At 37.2% G+C, this 17,493-nt stretch overlaps 1 protein-coding gene across 1 annotated transcript in view; it reads right to left on the reverse strand.

Moving 5' to 3' along the window:
* Nucleotides 1-1,006: 1,006 nt before the first annotated feature.
* Nucleotides 1,007-17,493, reverse strand: part of CUL1 (cullin 1) — a 52,443-nt gene continuing 35,956 nt past the window's right edge. Inside the window, exons 9-22 of the mRNA XM_054629503.2 lie at nucleotides 14,501-14,631; nucleotides 11,684-11,791; nucleotides 11,478-11,584; nucleotides 10,290-10,338; nucleotides 9,766-9,897; nucleotides 9,111-9,228; nucleotides 8,086-8,162; nucleotides 7,210-7,341; nucleotides 6,308-6,400; nucleotides 5,086-5,133; nucleotides 4,915-4,997; nucleotides 3,353-3,458; nucleotides 2,471-2,584; nucleotides 1,007-1,548 (exon numbers count right to left, since the gene is read on the reverse strand). Of these exons, the coding sequence (XP_054485478.1) occupies nucleotides 1,468-1,548; nucleotides 2,471-2,584; nucleotides 3,353-3,458; nucleotides 4,915-4,997; nucleotides 5,086-5,133; nucleotides 6,308-6,400; nucleotides 7,210-7,341; nucleotides 8,086-8,162; nucleotides 9,111-9,228; nucleotides 9,766-9,897; nucleotides 10,290-10,338; nucleotides 11,478-11,584; nucleotides 11,684-11,791; nucleotides 14,501-14,631 (1,379 nt within the window). The 3' untranslated portion in view covers nucleotides 1,007-1,467. The remainder of the gene's footprint in view (nucleotides 1,549-2,470; nucleotides 2,585-3,352; nucleotides 3,459-4,914; nucleotides 4,998-5,085; nucleotides 5,134-6,307; nucleotides 6,401-7,209; nucleotides 7,342-8,085; nucleotides 8,163-9,110; nucleotides 9,229-9,765; nucleotides 9,898-10,289; nucleotides 10,339-11,477; nucleotides 11,585-11,683; nucleotides 11,792-14,500; nucleotides 14,632-17,493) is intronic.

The raw sequence follows: 17,493 nt of genomic DNA on the forward strand, positions 1-17,493 counted from the left end.
GAACTTTCTGCAAGAAGGGGTTTACAAAAACAAAACAGCATCTTAGGAAAAGAAAAAATTAAGAGGCATCACTAGTTCCGTTCTTCTAAATTTCCAAAAGCAACTTTGAGCAGCAAGATGCTTCTATTTCCCCTAATAGCAATCTTTAGCTCTTTTAGAACAGAAATAGCAAGAGTACAAAATGATGACACCCCTCTCTTCTAGCACTGCTCAGGTTTTTTTTTTAACCCAGAGTTCAACTGTAACCATTTCCCTCAAGAGAGAAACATTAGCAACACAAAGCCTGGCTCCTTTCCTGCGAGAAGAAACACTGAACAAAATCACAGTTTGCATAAAGGGTAAAATGACTACAGAAGTTCTTTTCATGATCAAGATTAGAAAATATAGATTACCAATAGTGAGAGCTGTGAGGATGGCAGCATTGTGCTTGTAGCATATGAACGCCAATACTCATTTCATAAAATGTTGTGAGAAGAATGGAATGAGGCCTGGTCAATCAAGGTATGTCTAGTAACACTTTAAAGTATTTTAATTCCCATCAAAGGTTGCATTTAATGGGATTTGTTCTTCAAGAACACACTCAATTTTCTGTTCCAGTCAAAGAAATGGGCAGCCTAAACCTCCTTTGTTCTAGGCAGCATTTATGCAAGGGTGATGCACTTTATAGCACAATGAGCAATATTAAAACCAGCTCCAAGTTCAGATGACCAAGCATTGCCACATATATTTTGAGCATTTTTCTGTTCTGCATATCTTGTGAAATCATCACAAATTTCTTTTATTTTCAAAGTGCAGACATTTCCTCTTCAAAAAGAAGTAACATGCACAGATAATGATAGGTGACAGTATCTTTAAGAACACTTTGTTCTCTGAAGCACCAGAAAATGGGGAGGAAAAGCAAAACGAATTTCTAATAGCTTTCATAACCATTATACCTTTTATTTACATTTAGAAAGATAAGTCATGAAACTTAAAACAATAAAACCAAATGCAACTTGTACAGAAATCTTTTAAATTTTTTTTATTATTTATCACACATTAAAAAATGAAACACACTATACAAATGGTTTTTCATAGCAGATTACACATGGGTCCATTCAGACTCGCTCTCCAAGTGCTGCCAACATGTATAAGTGCTGCCTGTGATGGCAGCTGTTTATCATATAGCCAATGTATTGATTTAAATGCAGTAGCATGCAACCCTTAAATGAGAAGGGTCTGATTCCTTTCTGTTCTTAAATTAGGTTAAATGGCATTGGTGTCCATATTTACATACTTGAAATGTATCAATCCTGAGCAGTTCTGATGTAAATCTGAGACTGGCTGATGGAGTCCTGGTCTCAGTCATTAAAAAGGGAGGTCCAAATGGCAGCAGGGTGGCTGCTATGAAGTTCTGTTGCTTTCATTCTTTCCATCACATACCTACTTGCCGAGTGTCACACAGTCAGGTCATTGCTAATAAAAATGCTAAGCCAAGTAACTGTAGGTGTCCTTCTCACCATCTACACGTTCCAAGTATTCCTTCTCAATGAGGATGTCGATGCATTTCTGTGGGAGGAACAGAACAGAGGTAAGCTGTGGGACACGGGCATAAAAGCCCCCTCTGGGGTTGCTCCAAACTTTGATTTTGACCCCCCAAGGGAGTTCGCTGGCAAACAGAGGATGGGAATAGGCAAAGGACACAAACCACAGCAGTTCACTCTCCTCTTTCTGACCACATCCAAGCAGAAGGCTTTGCTAATCCACTAAACTGAACTGCACTTACTGGATGCCATTCCAGGGGTGTGACTGGGAGATCATCAGTATGCTGAACAACTTCATAGTAAGACAGCAAATAAAGAATTACACCAAGATGCAGAGAGCTTATGTAAGGTCATGAAAGAGCAGCAGCAGTAGGGGCTCTCTGTGTAACTGCCCTGGTGCCAGTTTACGCAACTGCTGTCACTGCCTGTCCTTTGCCTCACCTACCCCTTAGCTGTGGATATAACAACTGCTGGTGAGCTCACTTAAACAAACTGATGAAGAAATTAATATACATAAATGAATAATTAATATAATCAATATAATTATGAGTAAATAATTAAATACAATGCCCCCTTCCCCAGTGTTTTTACTGTAAAGGAAAGCAGGAAACTTCTATTGAGCTAACCCCAAGGCTGTCTGTTGTCCCACAACTGGGAGAGCAGAACAAAAGGTAAGCCTGGATCAAGGGCTATGGTAAGCTGCCACTGATGTAAAAAGACGCAATCTAGCTACTATTTTACCACCACTGTCAACAATGTGAAACACGGATAGTACTCCAAGAGAAATGCAATATTTCTGGTTAAAATATTTCCTACTTGCAACTCAAATCTGTCCTTGCCCCTCCCATCTCCTTAGCTTTCCTTTTTAATTCAGAAGCATGTGTTTTGTCTGTGTATATACTCCTCACCTCCTGGAATCCAGGTTCAGAGATGTGGGTCTCACATACCTTAATTACAGGAACTCGTGGCTTGAACCTTGAGGACAGCTGTGTTAGCACTTCTCCAAGCAGTTGCTGGTGTTTTAGAACCTTCCTCATTTTCATGATTCTCACAATAGCAGCCTGTGCAGCAAAGTTGGGAAGGTGTGTTTAGGAGCAAAGTACTTGTCCCTCTGTGTAGAGCCATTTAACTCCTCTAGATCATGTCTGCCCCTGCAGAAGCACCACCACCACCAACTCGAGCACCAGACAAGGAGAAGCTTGCCCATGAGTGTCAGCTACTCACACAGACTTCAAGAACTCAGAGTCTCCACAGCACACAGTCATCAAAAGTGGTTTTGACACATGAATTTTTAGAACTGTGCTTACAGTCAGTCAGTCATAATAATAATAGCACCAACTGGTAACAAGAGCCACACAAAACTGCTTGTGTAGCAAAAAGTCTTCTTTATATATTTAACCTTACTGTGACACTGTCTTAGTGGTACATCTCTATTTCCTTCCCCTGCCTCTCAAGTGGATTCCAAATGAGCTGATATAAAACCACTGCTGATTTCCTACTACCTGGGTATTACTATTTTTTTATTATTCAGTTTTCACCCAGGACAAGGTCTGGTGAATGTGTATCCAAGGAACCCAAACACTCATCAACATCAGGTTAGAACAATGTGAATGAACACATCCTGTCTGTAGAAGTGCCTTCCTCCAGTTTCTACTACAGATCCAAATCGCCTTTAAGAATATTTTAAATACATTTTTTCAACTCTAATGTAGTTAGAGCAATGTAGTTGTCTTCTATAAAAGTTAGGAAAACCCTACAGAGTAAGCTTCATTAAATGATTACACAGATGTGATTCTGAGTTCATGACAGCATTCTGCAATAAAACTCACCTGAATCAGTAGTTTCCTGTCTTCCTCTATATTTTTGTGTGTAGTTTCTTGCTCCTGCTTCTGTTCAGTCTTCATTGGCACATTGATGTTTACCCTTAATTTTTTGCTGTAAAGAAAAGCAGAAGTTAATGAACAATTAGACTGTTTAAAAACCTAAGAAACACAGAAAAAACTCCAAACAAAACCCAACTCCAGAATAAAAGCCACAGCATCATTAATTACTTTACAACAATACAGGACTTTAGCTCTTCTGAAAACTTCAGATGCTCTTCTTCAAGATAAAAAACTTAAAGTAAAAATAAAGAATAGTCACAACCAACCAATGAAACAAAATACCTTTCTGGTGGGTCCCTGTGTATCTCACAGCTTAGTGAGATGCTTACTCCACCCTAGTGATCTGTGTAACTAGCACTGTACAGTTACGCTGTATTCAAAATATTTCTGTGTGTAGTAAGAAGCTTGGAGTCAGTGAAAGGGCAAAGGAAGTCAACGGGAACAGAATCACCTTTCTGATTTACAGGCTGATTCTGACCATAATGTGGAGAAATCTGTTTGTTCTGTGGAACTGGGCTCTGCCTTTCTTTCAGACTCCCTGGCACTGAGCTGTTCTGAGGGGAGCCCACTGCCACATGTGGCCACTCAAGACAAGGTCCTGTGTCACAAGTGGGGAGCAAACCTCAGCATCAGAGCACCAGGGAGCACAGGGCTCTGCTCAGCCTGTCAGCTGCATTGTTATTTATTTAGCACAGTGCTCTCCATCATAAATTGGGAACCAGCTGCTGCACAATGCAGCAACACTGAGCTGTTTCCATCACTGCATTAATGCAACAGACCATGAATTCTCAAACCTTTAATTTGGTAAAGGGGGACAGAAAGCAGATAAAGGGTGAGGTACAAGAAAAGGTTTTAAAATGTTTCTTTCACCTGAGATCTTATCTTCAGGAAGCACTGAACTCCTCACTGAATTTATGTGTGTTTATATCTATGCTCTGGTAAGCATGATAAGAAGTACCACAGTGCTGTAAACAGCTTAAAATACACAACTGTTTAAAGTAAGTAATAAAACCTACTGAAAATTGTGTTTATTAAGTCTTCAAATCACTGTATACAGTGTGGTTATAAAACAAGCCTGATCTTCTCATGTTAGCAGTAGTGGATGAACATTTATGTCTTTGACCTTTGCTGGTCACTGGACACTACTGTAACCTTATAAAATATCATGGATTTGCTGAGTGCTTGTGAGTAACACCATGGCAAAATAGCAGCACTTGAATAAATTATTCAAGAATTAGACAAGAATCGAGGAACAAAAAGGACACATGAAAATACATCAGGCCTTGACTTTATTTTATGACTTAATGACAAAGTCAAAGCCTAAGGGCTGAAATCACACCCATCCCCCACCACTCACGAGCCCCTTCCCTTAATGCTGGTACATATTGGATCTACATTTGAATTGGCACTTGAACCCCAAAGCTTTCATCCCAAGTATATTAGGTTTCACCCAGATTTTGAAAGCAGAGGATGCTACCCATTACATTGAAGTGATGCATGCTGCTTACTTTTTGTAACCAAGATACAGTTTTATTAAAGTATCAGGTTTTAACTCCACTTCATCAACATTTGCATTTTCATCTTCCAAAACCTGCAATAAACAAACAAATAAATAAACAAATAAATAGTGTAACATATTTCACTGTATGTTAAGGTCATAACAAAGCAAGAGTACTTACAAGCAATTTTGATTTCAATAGTATCTGTAGAACTTGTGCCAAGATATCCTACAAAATTATAAAAAACATTATCAGTACAGATAGACAGCACCTTTGTCTAACTTAAAAACTTCAACAAGAATGAACATATTTAGACTAAGAACTAACGAGTGCAGAGCACTGCAAAATGAGGGGGCAAGAAAAAGCAGTAAAAACTAAGTTCACAGAAATAAAACAATGTCCTTTTTGGGTGTTATGACATATCCCCCTTGTGGTTGGCCAAATATCATAAAATTTTTGAGAAATACTAATTCCAAGCAAGAGATCTTTCCAGTTGCAGCTTTAGAAACTATTTTGAAAGCAGATTTATATGCCTAAGAAATAATTTTTCCCAAACCATGCAAATATACATACCATGGCAAGCTTAAACTTCAGAAAGCAAGCACTCTCTGCTTTCTGATTAACATATTTTTATTTTAACAGGGATCAGTTCTGGTTGCTGTTGCTGGTTGCTCCCCCAGAAGGCTACTGGAAATATTCTGTGCAGGCCTGCAAAGCTGCTCTTTTACTACAGTCTGTAATAAATGGCAACCCCCTAAGACTTCTGGGTTTGCTGTAATCCATCAGCAACAAAAATTTCTAGGTATGCATTTCTAGAAGTAAAGATCCTACTGAAGAGGAATACCTAACTTTCCAGAAGTCAGAGCAGACTTGATTCAAACCAACTGCTAAAGGTCAAATAAATGTCAAATTGTGGGCCACAAAGCCTGCTTGGGAAGAAAAGGAGGGAACCTTTTCCACAGGAGAGAGTTGGCCAATGAACTGCAGATTTACTATGTTCACGTAAAAAAGCCTTGAGATATAAAAGAATGACAGATGCATAGATCAATCATTTAAGGAAAATGCTGGTTTTGCTAAAATGTTGTCTTTTAACATTAAAATGTATGCATTGAAACACTGAAAACTTCTACCCAGAGCTCAGCAGGAAGCTAGACAATTCACTCCAGTCATGAAAAGGCATGTACATGCACTAAGACTCATTAGAAGACCAGGCAGTTATGATTACAGGAAAGTAAACCAGGAAAGTGAATTGACCAAGAACAGAGCACATCTGTCTCCTTTGGGACAGAAACTGGTTCTGGCTCCAAGCATGTGTAATCCAAATTTCTTATGATAGCAGGAAAAGCCCTGAAGACCAAAACACTTGCTCACAAGAGTGTGGTAAAACATGCAAAGTCACTACCATTTTTATTTGAGTACTGTCTGTCAGCTGCTGCACGGTGTAGGCATCTTCTGTGTTGTACTGCAGTAAAATCGCCATCTGGAATGTGGATGCCTGACAAATCCAAAAACAAAGAACAGAGGGGAGAGGGGGGAAATCAAAAAATGAGAACTTACAAACACTTTCTGAATTTGAACAGCCTGAAATACACCAGTAAACATATATACTGGAATATTTGGACAACAGAGAATACCCAAGTGGTGCTAATAAAAAACAAAAATAAAAAATCAAATGTTGCTTTTACAACCAGAACTCCCCCTTCCAGCATTATCTAAACATGAACCCCAGGATTAGAATCATTTAGCTTGCTTCAGACACTCCATCAAATTGTCTATTATGGCATCAAAGTATTGTCCTTTTATTTGCCAATATAGTTTTAAGTTGTTTTCCTCTGTCACTCCAACTCTTGCCCATTTAATCTGCATTATACCCAATATAGACTGTTGAATTCATCCTCACAACCCTCCCAACTCGAGCAGAATAATGAAACTAAATTTATACACCAAGCAGCTATCAGTAGCTTATCCACCTCTACCATCACAGGGTTAACCTATGATGACAAGGTCAAAGTCTGACATTATCTTGTTTCTTCTCCCATCTACTTTTTGAGAGAAAGCAGACAGGAAAGTGTAAGCAGCATGAGATCCTAGGCAAAGACGTTGCATTTATCTCACAAAATGCATTTCACTGCCTGTTTAAACCACAGGCAATGTGCTCCATTTCCTAAGTCCTAATTTTAAACACAGATCTTTAGTATCAGTATAGTAAATAAAATAAACATACAATAAAGGTTCTACTGGCTGCATCCAGTCCTCTAAAAACAACCATCATCAAGTGTTTCTATTGCTATAACTTGTCCTTACCTGTAATGTGTATCTATTTTTGAAACAGTTGGTAACCAATTCCCCTTTGGACAGCTGATACAACCATGTTAATTTTCTGCCACTGTGACGACTGGCATAAAATGCAGTAAATCTCTGATAGCTCCGTTCTAACTGTATAAAAACATCAATAAATAAATAAATTATTATTTACCTTCCTTTACCATTACTACAACATGATATGGAAGCAAAAGGGGATCATCAAATCTGATCACCCTCAACCACCACGTTGTCTAAATAGCCCGAATGGAAACTCAAAGTATTCAAATTTGGCAGACTGGATGAAAAATTTCCCTCTGTTATAGATTTCCCCTTTAGAATATCATTAACAGTACAAATATAAACAGGCATTTAAGGTTCATTCTTCCTTTTATGATACATTAAGCATGGCTAGAAAAGCAATTTGTTTTAACCACCTTCATCCTCCAAGTAACAGCATTACATTTATTTCTCATGTTAAATATTCATGTCTTTTTTCTGGAGAAGCACTCAGCAGAAAACTGATTATAATATCTAAAGATTTTACTGGGCAAAGCTGATGCAATGGTATGAAAAGGTTTCTTAAATTAAGTAAACCCAGAAAAATGTACTAACAAAGATTTGCTTTCGTTGCTGTTGAGTATTTTGAAGAAACATTCATTAACCAGGGAGTTTTCACGGGAAAGATACGAAAACACATATTTCACACAGTTCCCTCCTACTACCTTACTCAATTATCTTGTTCCAAATATCCTCAGGCCAAATAGGCAAATAACAAAGTCTTCTCTGATACATAACAGAATGGAAGGAGACAGCCTTGTAAAAAAATTTCTCTCATGATCATTCCATGCTCAGATGAACCAAGAGCAAGTGCCTCACCTCAGATGGCAGAGCAAATGTACAGGACTGCTGGAAGGGCCACGATCCAGAACTCAGCACTTGGATGCTGAAATCCACTGAAAGAGAGGTGAAGAGGATGAGCTGCATTATCCCACTTTCTCCTAACTCCCTCTTCACACACAGTCCCAGTTCTAACACAGACATGTTTCTGGCTCACGGTCAAACTAACATGGTAAAAAATCATTAAGCACTATTTTATTTTTGTCAGAGCATAACCAAAGCTACTCATGAGAGATGTCACTAAAGTTGGAGAGCAGCGAGTTGGAGAGCAGATTTACTGTTACAGGCACTCAATCTTCTCTTATTTGGAGAAGTCACTACTCTGTTTCTATCACTACAATGAGTTTCTCTTTTAACACAGAAGTGTGAAAATTTTAAGTGTTCATCATCGCTCCACAATACACAACTGCAAGAACAGACCTTTCACAGCTTGTAAGGCATTTTGGTCAAGTATGAATAATACAAAAACTAAGTAAAATTTAAACCTGATGATACACAACTCTAATTGTAATCCAAGAAATAATTATCAGTTCTTGACAGAATTTGGTTTAATGTGCTTCAGTTGAAAAGGAAAGCATAAAAAGGTGATAGGGGCATCTAACAACCTAGAACACAATATACTTTCATCCTTAATACTTTCACATAAATCTAAGTATTAAGCAGCTAAAAATCAAAACTGTTTAAAGAAAAACATCTCTCCAATCAAACATAAAAAAAGAAAAAAAAAAAGATGAGACAGTATTCAATTTAATTTAGTTATGTACCTAAACATGAGCTCTAAAATCAGGAGAAGGCTACTCAGAAAATAAATAAAGAGCTACTAGAAGACAAAGAGCAGACCTAGAATTTAAAGACCTAATTTAAACATCCCAGCTATCATGGTCAGAAAAACACTAATTTGTGGCAGTATGAGTAAGTCAAATATTTCCCTCACACACTTAGTTCTGCAGAAATAAGAGGAAGCTGTACTATGCAACAGTAACTTAGGTAAAGGTGTTACTTACAATCTAATGGTTCTGAATTGGTCAGGTGCTTTTTAAACTGCTCATTCAAATCCTTGCTTACACCAATATCTTGGAACATCCGCTGCAGCTTGGAGGTATACTCAAAACCACAAGCTTGCTGTATTTAAAAGCACAGATACATCAGCAAGACACATTTTGGACACTGGCTAATGACGAGAACAAAGTGTTGGAACTTATTTCCTTAACAGAAGATGTACAAAGTTCCACATTTTCCTCACTCAAAGTGCCCATCCCCCCTGGAATATGTGCTTTACCTGCCATTGAAAACTGACAAAAATTTTGTTTAAAAATTAAGCAAAACACAATGAAACAGACTACTCAAAGGGTAGTCAACTGTATTTTGCTTAACTCTGCCTAAATATGATTAAGAAAATTAAGCTACTTTTCAGTACTCATTCCCTTGAATAATTAAATCCATGTCATACATTTGGCTAAGAATAATTAAGCTTAGCTCCAGCAGGCAGACATGCACTAGAAGTTCCTATGACTTAAAAAAACAAACAAACAAAAACCCATAGGTTTTGTATTTTTCTGTGCATAAAATAAACAAATGAAAGGATGCATGTCAATGCTTTCCAAAACAGTGTGAAGATCTGCAAGGCAGTAGATCATGGGACACTCATGGAATACTCACTTTTAGTTTGGAGATCATGCTTGCCTCAGCATCATCACTAGCACTGTTTTGATGCACAAGTCTCTTTGCCAGCATTTTAGCATAGAATTTTTGAAACACATCCTTATCCTCAATGTACTTGAAGACAACCATCTGGAAAAGCCAAGATAATTTGTAAGGGAAAAATATTTAAACATTTGTCTTGAAAAAGATGTAGCAGAAACTACTTAATTTGCACCTAAATCTTAAAGACTGGGGTTGTTTTTGGCTTTTTTGAGAGAAGGTGGAGGGACTGGTGGAGTTTGCTTTAAATATGGATACTATTTTAAAACACGAACTGTATATTCCACATGTAGAGCATATTATATATATGTGGATATATAATGATATAAAAAGATGTCATGGAAATTATACATTTTATATGCATACACAGAATAAGCAAAAGCATAGCTTCAATATAGCCACTTTAAATCTGCTGTAAAGGGTTTTTTAATAAACAAAACAAAATAATTTTTATATTTTATATGTATTTATAGACATCTTACCACTTGATTGAGTGTATCTTCCAATTCTGCTTCTTCTGGATTCTTTGAGCTGCAATTAAAGAAGTGCATTTTTAATGAGTCCCAAACCAGAATTAAACCAACATATGGATGCATATGGAAGCTTTAGAAATAAAAGAATGCAAATTTGAGTAGTTCTGGGATCAAAGGCTCTTTAAAGAGAAAACAATGTAATGAAGTGAACAGTTGACTGCTCCACCTGTCAGTAATTCAATTCTAAAGTTCCCAAATGTCACAGGCTGAAGTCCTGGACCATGACTTGCTTGGGACTTGCTGGTGGCCTGGTATTTCTCAGGATTTATGAGCTTAAACATGGACTTCTCTCTTCCTGCTGCTAAATGCTATCTTTATCTCTTATCTTAGATAGTACAGTGAGAAGAAACCAGGTCACAGAGCTGGGACTTGACTGGGTAAAATCTCAGGTGGCACCACATTGTCTTCCTCCATCTCACATTTGTTCACCAGGTAAACCCCAAATCTACCCTGCACACAGTCAGTAGTTGTACAGGAGAAAAGAAACCCTTTGCTGAATGAAGGAGGAGATGGGAAAGAGAAAAGTGAGCAAGTTCTCCCATTTTTGGGTTGTTTGGTGGTGGCTTTTTTTCCTCTGCCAAAACAACTAGAAATGGGACAAAACTGACACCAATTCAGTATGAACTGAACTGATACCAACTCAGCGTATGAGCTACTGAATCATTTAAAGCCAAATACCTTGAATTAAAATATGAACTATGAAAGCAGTTAGAAAGCAGTTTTTCTCCTCAATTTCTGCCCAGACAGAAGAAGATATAGAAAAACAAAAGGGGGGAAGCAACAGTTTTAATGGAAAAAGGAAATGTGTATCTCTTTACAAGGTACAACCCAATTTAAGTTTTTCAGTGTAAAAACCCCTACCTGAAACCCCTCCTTCAAGTTTTACTGAAAAACAAAAACTTAAGATTCCTATAAGGCAAGAAAGATTTGCTTATTTCCTCCACTTTTCCTTAAAAAGAGTACCAAACAACACAACGTTTAGGAATGGTCCTACTGAAATTTTTGCATCCAGAATTTGATAAAATTAATTTCTTGCAAAGTGAAGTTGTGCTTCTGAAGACAGTATAAAACTTCATAGGCTAAAACCTTTTAAAATAAAAGTCAACACGAAATAATCATTTGTCTTTGAGGACATACCTTTTCTTTAGTAAAGAGTCACAGTATCGTGCCAGTAGCTCTGGGGATTTACTGGATGATTGAGCCATTTTTGTTACAGCATTATTATTTATAAATCGACCACAAGCCTATAAATCACAAAAGACAGTGAAATTTTGGGAGACAATTTTTTTTATTTTGCATGGAAAAAAAACCCAAGTCCAGTATCTGCCACTACACACACTTACTTTGTCTAGTGCAGCCACGAAGCCAGCATCATTGTTGAATGCAGACATGACTAAAGCGTTGTACTTCTTATGGACATCCAACACTGTCTGTACATACATTTTTGGATCCTGCAATAAGGAGAGACTGGATTTTGCAACCTGTTGACTTTCTGCTTTCGACTTCCTCCAGAATGGAGCAATTCACTGGCCCAAGAAAATTTGTGTGGAGAAAGTCTATGAAGTATTAGAAACATTTTAAAGGTAAGGCAGTACCCAGACTAGTTCAGGTCCTATGTCCAGGACTGACTCATGTTACTGCAAGCTTTCATTTACACCAAGCAGAGTGCAGAGTGTACCACATGACACAAAAGACAACAAAGTATTTACTCAACCACTGCAAACATTTTCAAGGACCTAAACTTGCTTCAAATCACACTTCTGAGAGCTGGACAATCATAAAGTGGCAGCTGCTATAGAGGAAAATCTCTGTAGTAAGAATGTGACTAGTGTAAATCCAGTTGGTACAACTTAGTACAGACACCTCAGTCATTGGCAGCACTTAAAAACGATGTGCTCAGCACCTGGTGGCAGCCAAATGCCAATAAATATCAAGCTTACTGTACTCAGACTGAGTTCTTTGTGCAGTTACTGATCTTTGCTTCTCAATAAAGATGGAGTGGAGGCGAGGAGTAGGGACAATGATGGGCAAGTAAATCATCAGGCACACAGGACAGCTACTACTACACAACAGACCAAAAAAGGCTAAAAGTCTTCATTTTGGAGATCAGAAGTTCTTGTTGGCTAGAAATGGTGGAATATGAGCAGGGTTTTATCAGGATCCTGAAAAACATTACCTGTTGCCACTGAAGACAGACACAGACTACCATGGACCACCAATCTCATGCCACGCTTGAGGCAAAGAACTGAGATTATTGAGAACTTCTGAGATAAGGAATGCAAGTGGATTTGAAGGACATTCAGAAAAGTACTGATTACAAGGACTAAAAAAAACAACAAACAAAAGGCACAAAAAGCAGCCAATCTTCTGACTGAAAAGCAGTCTTGTTAATACAGTTAACAGAGACTAGAGCAGAACTCCTTCTGCATTAAAGTCTAAAATAGGTGAAATGAGACAGGCTGGTATGACTATTTCTCTGCACTGACTACAGAGAAAGTGAGAAGCATTTGTTCACTTGATTATCTGTTTAGACACAGTACAGGTAAATGAGGTTGGGAAGAATCAATCCTAAGTGTGATAGAGGACTAACAATGCAATGATGAATAGCAAATACAGTGGTGTGTGGGATATTGCAAGAAAAGGCAAGATGGTTCCCAAGGGTAACAGCCAGAGATACTACTTCATATGAAAATGAAGAGCAAATGTGTGGAATAAGGAACAAAAGAGAAAGATGTGGAAACAAGAAAAAGTGTCAGAGGCAGGAAGAGTTTTGTAAATGGTTGGAGTCAACTAATACATGCAAATCTTAGACCTCCTCTCTCTGAAAGATGAAATAATTCCTGGAGAAAGAGCTTTCATTTTTTTTTTGGTGGCCTAATTCTTCAAGGCCTAAGCAGGAAAAAACCTCAAGAGTGATGACCACTAGGGGATGTATAAACCATGGAGCAGATCTGATCTCAAAATTCACAGAGACACCTACAAATGAAACTGAAGATTCCTGAGCTTGCTTCAAGATTACTTTATGATTCATAAAAGATCAACACTGCTAAAAAGCTGTGCACTTCAAATGACAGAAAAGAACAACAGACACTACACCCTTCAATACAGATTACTGCTTTAGTATGAAGCTATTTCAAGAACTCTCAGGAAAGCAGTAAGTTAAAATAAACTTTGTCAAAAATCAAAGTTAATCATAGAATCATAGTGTATAGGGACCCACAAGGATCATCAAAGTCCAGCCTCTGGCTCTGCACAGGATCACCCTGAGAATCACACTAATGATGGTATTATCAGTGACAATGCCTGAGAGCATTTTCCAAGCACTTCTTGAATTCCACTTTAAATGAAATTTACCAGAATCTATATTCTATCCTGATCTTGCTTTGTGCCATGTTTCGTTCTTTCTTTTCCCCTGGGAAACATCATATTGTCCATAGAGAAGAAGGCTGGCAAAAGGTTTAAAAAAACTTCATGTTGCCAAGATGAAACCCTAATCAATACAAAATCAAGTTTGAAATTACAATTATGGGATAAAAATTGAAAAAGCAGCCTTTCCAAAGACCTGATCTCCTCCTTATATTGTGACCTTTCCAACCATTTCAGTTCCTTCTTCTTTTTCTATTTCTCATGCTGTTCCAAACAGAATAAAGACATTATCAAAAAACTCAAACCAACAGAAAATTTCTCTAGATAGTCCCATCCAAGTCAGAATTCCTTAAGACAATGAAAAGAATTACAGTGAACTGGAGATAATGCTTCTTGAAACAGTGGACTTTCAGGTGTACTTGTATTGTAAGTGCTGGGTATTGTATTTGCACAGCCAGCTTTCCAAGCAGCATGACATCCTGACAGAGAGCAAAATCTCAGAAGGAAACTCACCCTCCCCCTCAAAACCAAACCAAAAATCCCCACAACCCACCCAAACCAAACGAAAACCAAAAAAAAAAACACCCCAAGATGCCCAAAATTTAAAGAGTAGAAACAGAGTGAGGTAAATTTTGTTTTAAACATTCTATTCTAAACATTTGAGAATTGCCAAGTCCTTACAAATTAAATTAGCGAGAGGGAAAATGAACAAACTGGAAGTTTTATCAGGAAACATTCACTATCCTCTAATACAAGTGGCAGCACACAGAGACTTGTTTTGATGGGATACTTGCATTTAGTGCAGCTTCTCCACATTTCTCAATTGCAGCTAGACCCTGATTATGAATGTGAGTTTCCAAAAGTTTTTTCAGCTCTCCAAGGCCATCCTGGATTCGAGATACAAGGTTATACATGCGACCCAAGTCTGTAAAAGAGGAAAAAAAAAAGGAAAGCTAACATCTCCCATCTGTACTGGCTATTCAAATTCTCATTTACAAGTTGTCAATAGGAGCTAAACATCCACTGTCAACAAAAACACATATGCAACTGCTCCTGTAAAAAGCCAGAAAAAACAACAGTAAACGATTATACAGTACAGCAAACCTTTGCACTCACCTGGAAAGCTAACACTAGTTAAAGAGAAGATAACCTGTTATACTAGGATCTACTTTTTACCTTCAGAATGCAACAAATCTCAAGAATAAAAACCCACAATTTGAATGGCAGAAAATTTACTTCTGATTTTTAGTTTTTGCAGGTTTAAAGCAATGATTTAAAAATAGTGTTAAACCTCTCTTATTTAAGTAACATTTTGAGGTGCTGCCATGAATTTGAGACTCTTATTAATGTTACTGCTGGCTGTGCTACGAGTATAACAGCTGACCACTGTTCTTTAAATCTTATTCTGAACAGCTCAGTTCTCAGATATCTAACTGACTTGTATTCTTGTACTCTAATTACTTGTAGCCCTTTGTATACCAACACTCTTAATTTGGGCAGCATCAGTGGTAACAGTTGGAAATTTAAAGCAAAATATTATGTGTTGATACGACCTTAGCAGGTAAATTGAAACAGTATAAATCAAATTTCCTTCAATAAAGCACTGTCAGTAAGAGACATCTCTTCAAAAAAAACAACTTGGACTGATTACCAGTAGTAATAATTGTATCTGGAAGAAAAAAGAGGTTCTGAAAAGCATTACAACAGAACCAATGACAGTAAAACTGCATGTCATTTCCTGTATGTTAAGGCTTCATATTAAAATCTCACCAGTTTTCAGCCAAGACTTTCCAAATCAATTAGCAATTTTGGAAAGTCTAATACTGAAGAGGGTTTTGGTTTTTATTATTTAGTTTCAACAGGATAGATACTTTGTATTTTCTGAGAGCAGAATTCTTAAAAAAAAAAAAAGCAAACATTGAATTGGCCATAAACCAGGTCCACAAACCTGCCAGTCACCTCTTGCAATCTTGCCCTCACTGAGCAGGCACTCCAGTGAAACAGTAAACAATCAGATTATTTACTGTAAACTAAGGAGGATATTTCACCTTGTGGAACACATGGAAAGGTTGACAGCTGCATCTAGCTCTTCTCAGGTGCAAGGACTTCTCTGAAGGGCTTGTGAGCAATTTATTACCACCAGAGGATTATCAGATTAAACAAAACAGAGCAATCAATGAGCTGCTGCTCTGCCTAACTCTGAAATACAACACAGAGTGTGATGCCTTCTAATACTGAAGGGATGACATTTCAGCTCAGTTAGGTTTCTGTATAACACTTTTCTTTCCTTAAAACTTCATCAAACTTAAACTTGCAGATTTGAAAACGAAACTTTTTTTTCTCTCTCTGAAAAACCATGATTGCAACCTGATGTTAACTTTTATAAGAACATATGAATACCCTACATAATTTTAGAAAAAAGGTAGGAAAATAATGCCACGCATAGATACAATAAGCTGCTGCTGTATTTCCCACAAACAAGTGTTCACAGGTTGGTTTATCAGGATGTCTGTGTTAGGTGAAATAAGGAAGAGATGCTACAAAGTCTCATGGAAGATTTGCATAGTAACTCCACCTACATCATTACAGCCTTCTCCCAATAAACCTAATTATTTCCTACAGCTATTATACTGATGTGAGTATGTAACACATGAGGAATGTGTCCCACAACCTTTATAACCAGTTTATGCATTAGCTGCATAATGGATTAAAAAGTTACAGAACACCAACAGGAGTGCCTGTAATATGATATTCTCAAACACAGTTTGCATGGAAGGACCTCAAAACCAGTGTATTTTCTTTTCAAGAGCAAAGCAATAAATATTTTAATCAAGAGCAACCTTTTATTGTAAGTTTAGGATAGTCTACCAAAGGCTATGCTAGTATATCACAAATTGGAGAATGAACTGATTACTGTGATTAAAGAGTGAATTATCAGACTGGCACTGAAAATAAATTTTCTAATCTTGAAACCTCATGAATCTTAAAAAGGGCAAGGGAACTGCTACAATTTCCATAAGTGAAGCTTGATAACAGAAGAAAAAATATTTTGAAAAAGAAGAAAAAAATTAAGCATTTTAAAGAAAGTCTAGTTAATCTTAGAAATAATCCATATGAAAGTAAACCCAAAGATACAGAACTAGACAGTGCCCAAGACACAAGATACTTCTTTTCTTTTTTACCCTGACAAACTTATGGAATTGCATCACTATGGTAAGTGATTGTACTAAGGGTTCACATAACCTATGAGCTTGATAAAGTAGGAGGAAAAAAAAAGTCTGTGAAGTTGTCCTGTGTCCAGAAAAAACTTTCTTTTTTGTTCTATTGCTATTTCAATTGTCAGAAGTCATTTAGTCATTTATGAAGTCATTTCACAAACCAACACCCATTAAAATCTCTTCCAATTATGGAGTAAATATTTACCAACACAAACAACATCTGACTCAAATACTAGTACAGATTATTTACATTTGAATCAGCCAACTTCTGACCCACTAATCATGCTCAATTGCCCTTTTTGATTTCAAAGCATCTATTCATTATCAACATGACTATTTTAGATAGTAATAATTTGTAGTTGCTATTTTAAGACCAATATACAATGAGACAGAGTCATAGTTACAATTTAAAACTCTCAAATGAACAATTTTATCGTTAGTTACTAAACCACAGCTCTTTCCTTCTGCCCCTTTCATAAGAGCAGTATTTCAGCTATACAGCCATACTCAGACTTAAAATACAGATTTAATTAGTTCCCCAACTGGGAAATCAGAATAGTGATTCATCC

Source organism: Agelaius phoeniceus, chromosome 1 (genome assembly GCF_051311805.1).
Source record: "Agelaius phoeniceus isolate bAgePho1 chromosome 1, bAgePho1.hap1, whole genome shotgun sequence".
Classification (NCBI taxonomy): domain Eukaryota; kingdom Metazoa; phylum Chordata; class Aves; order Passeriformes; family Icteridae; genus Agelaius; species Agelaius phoeniceus.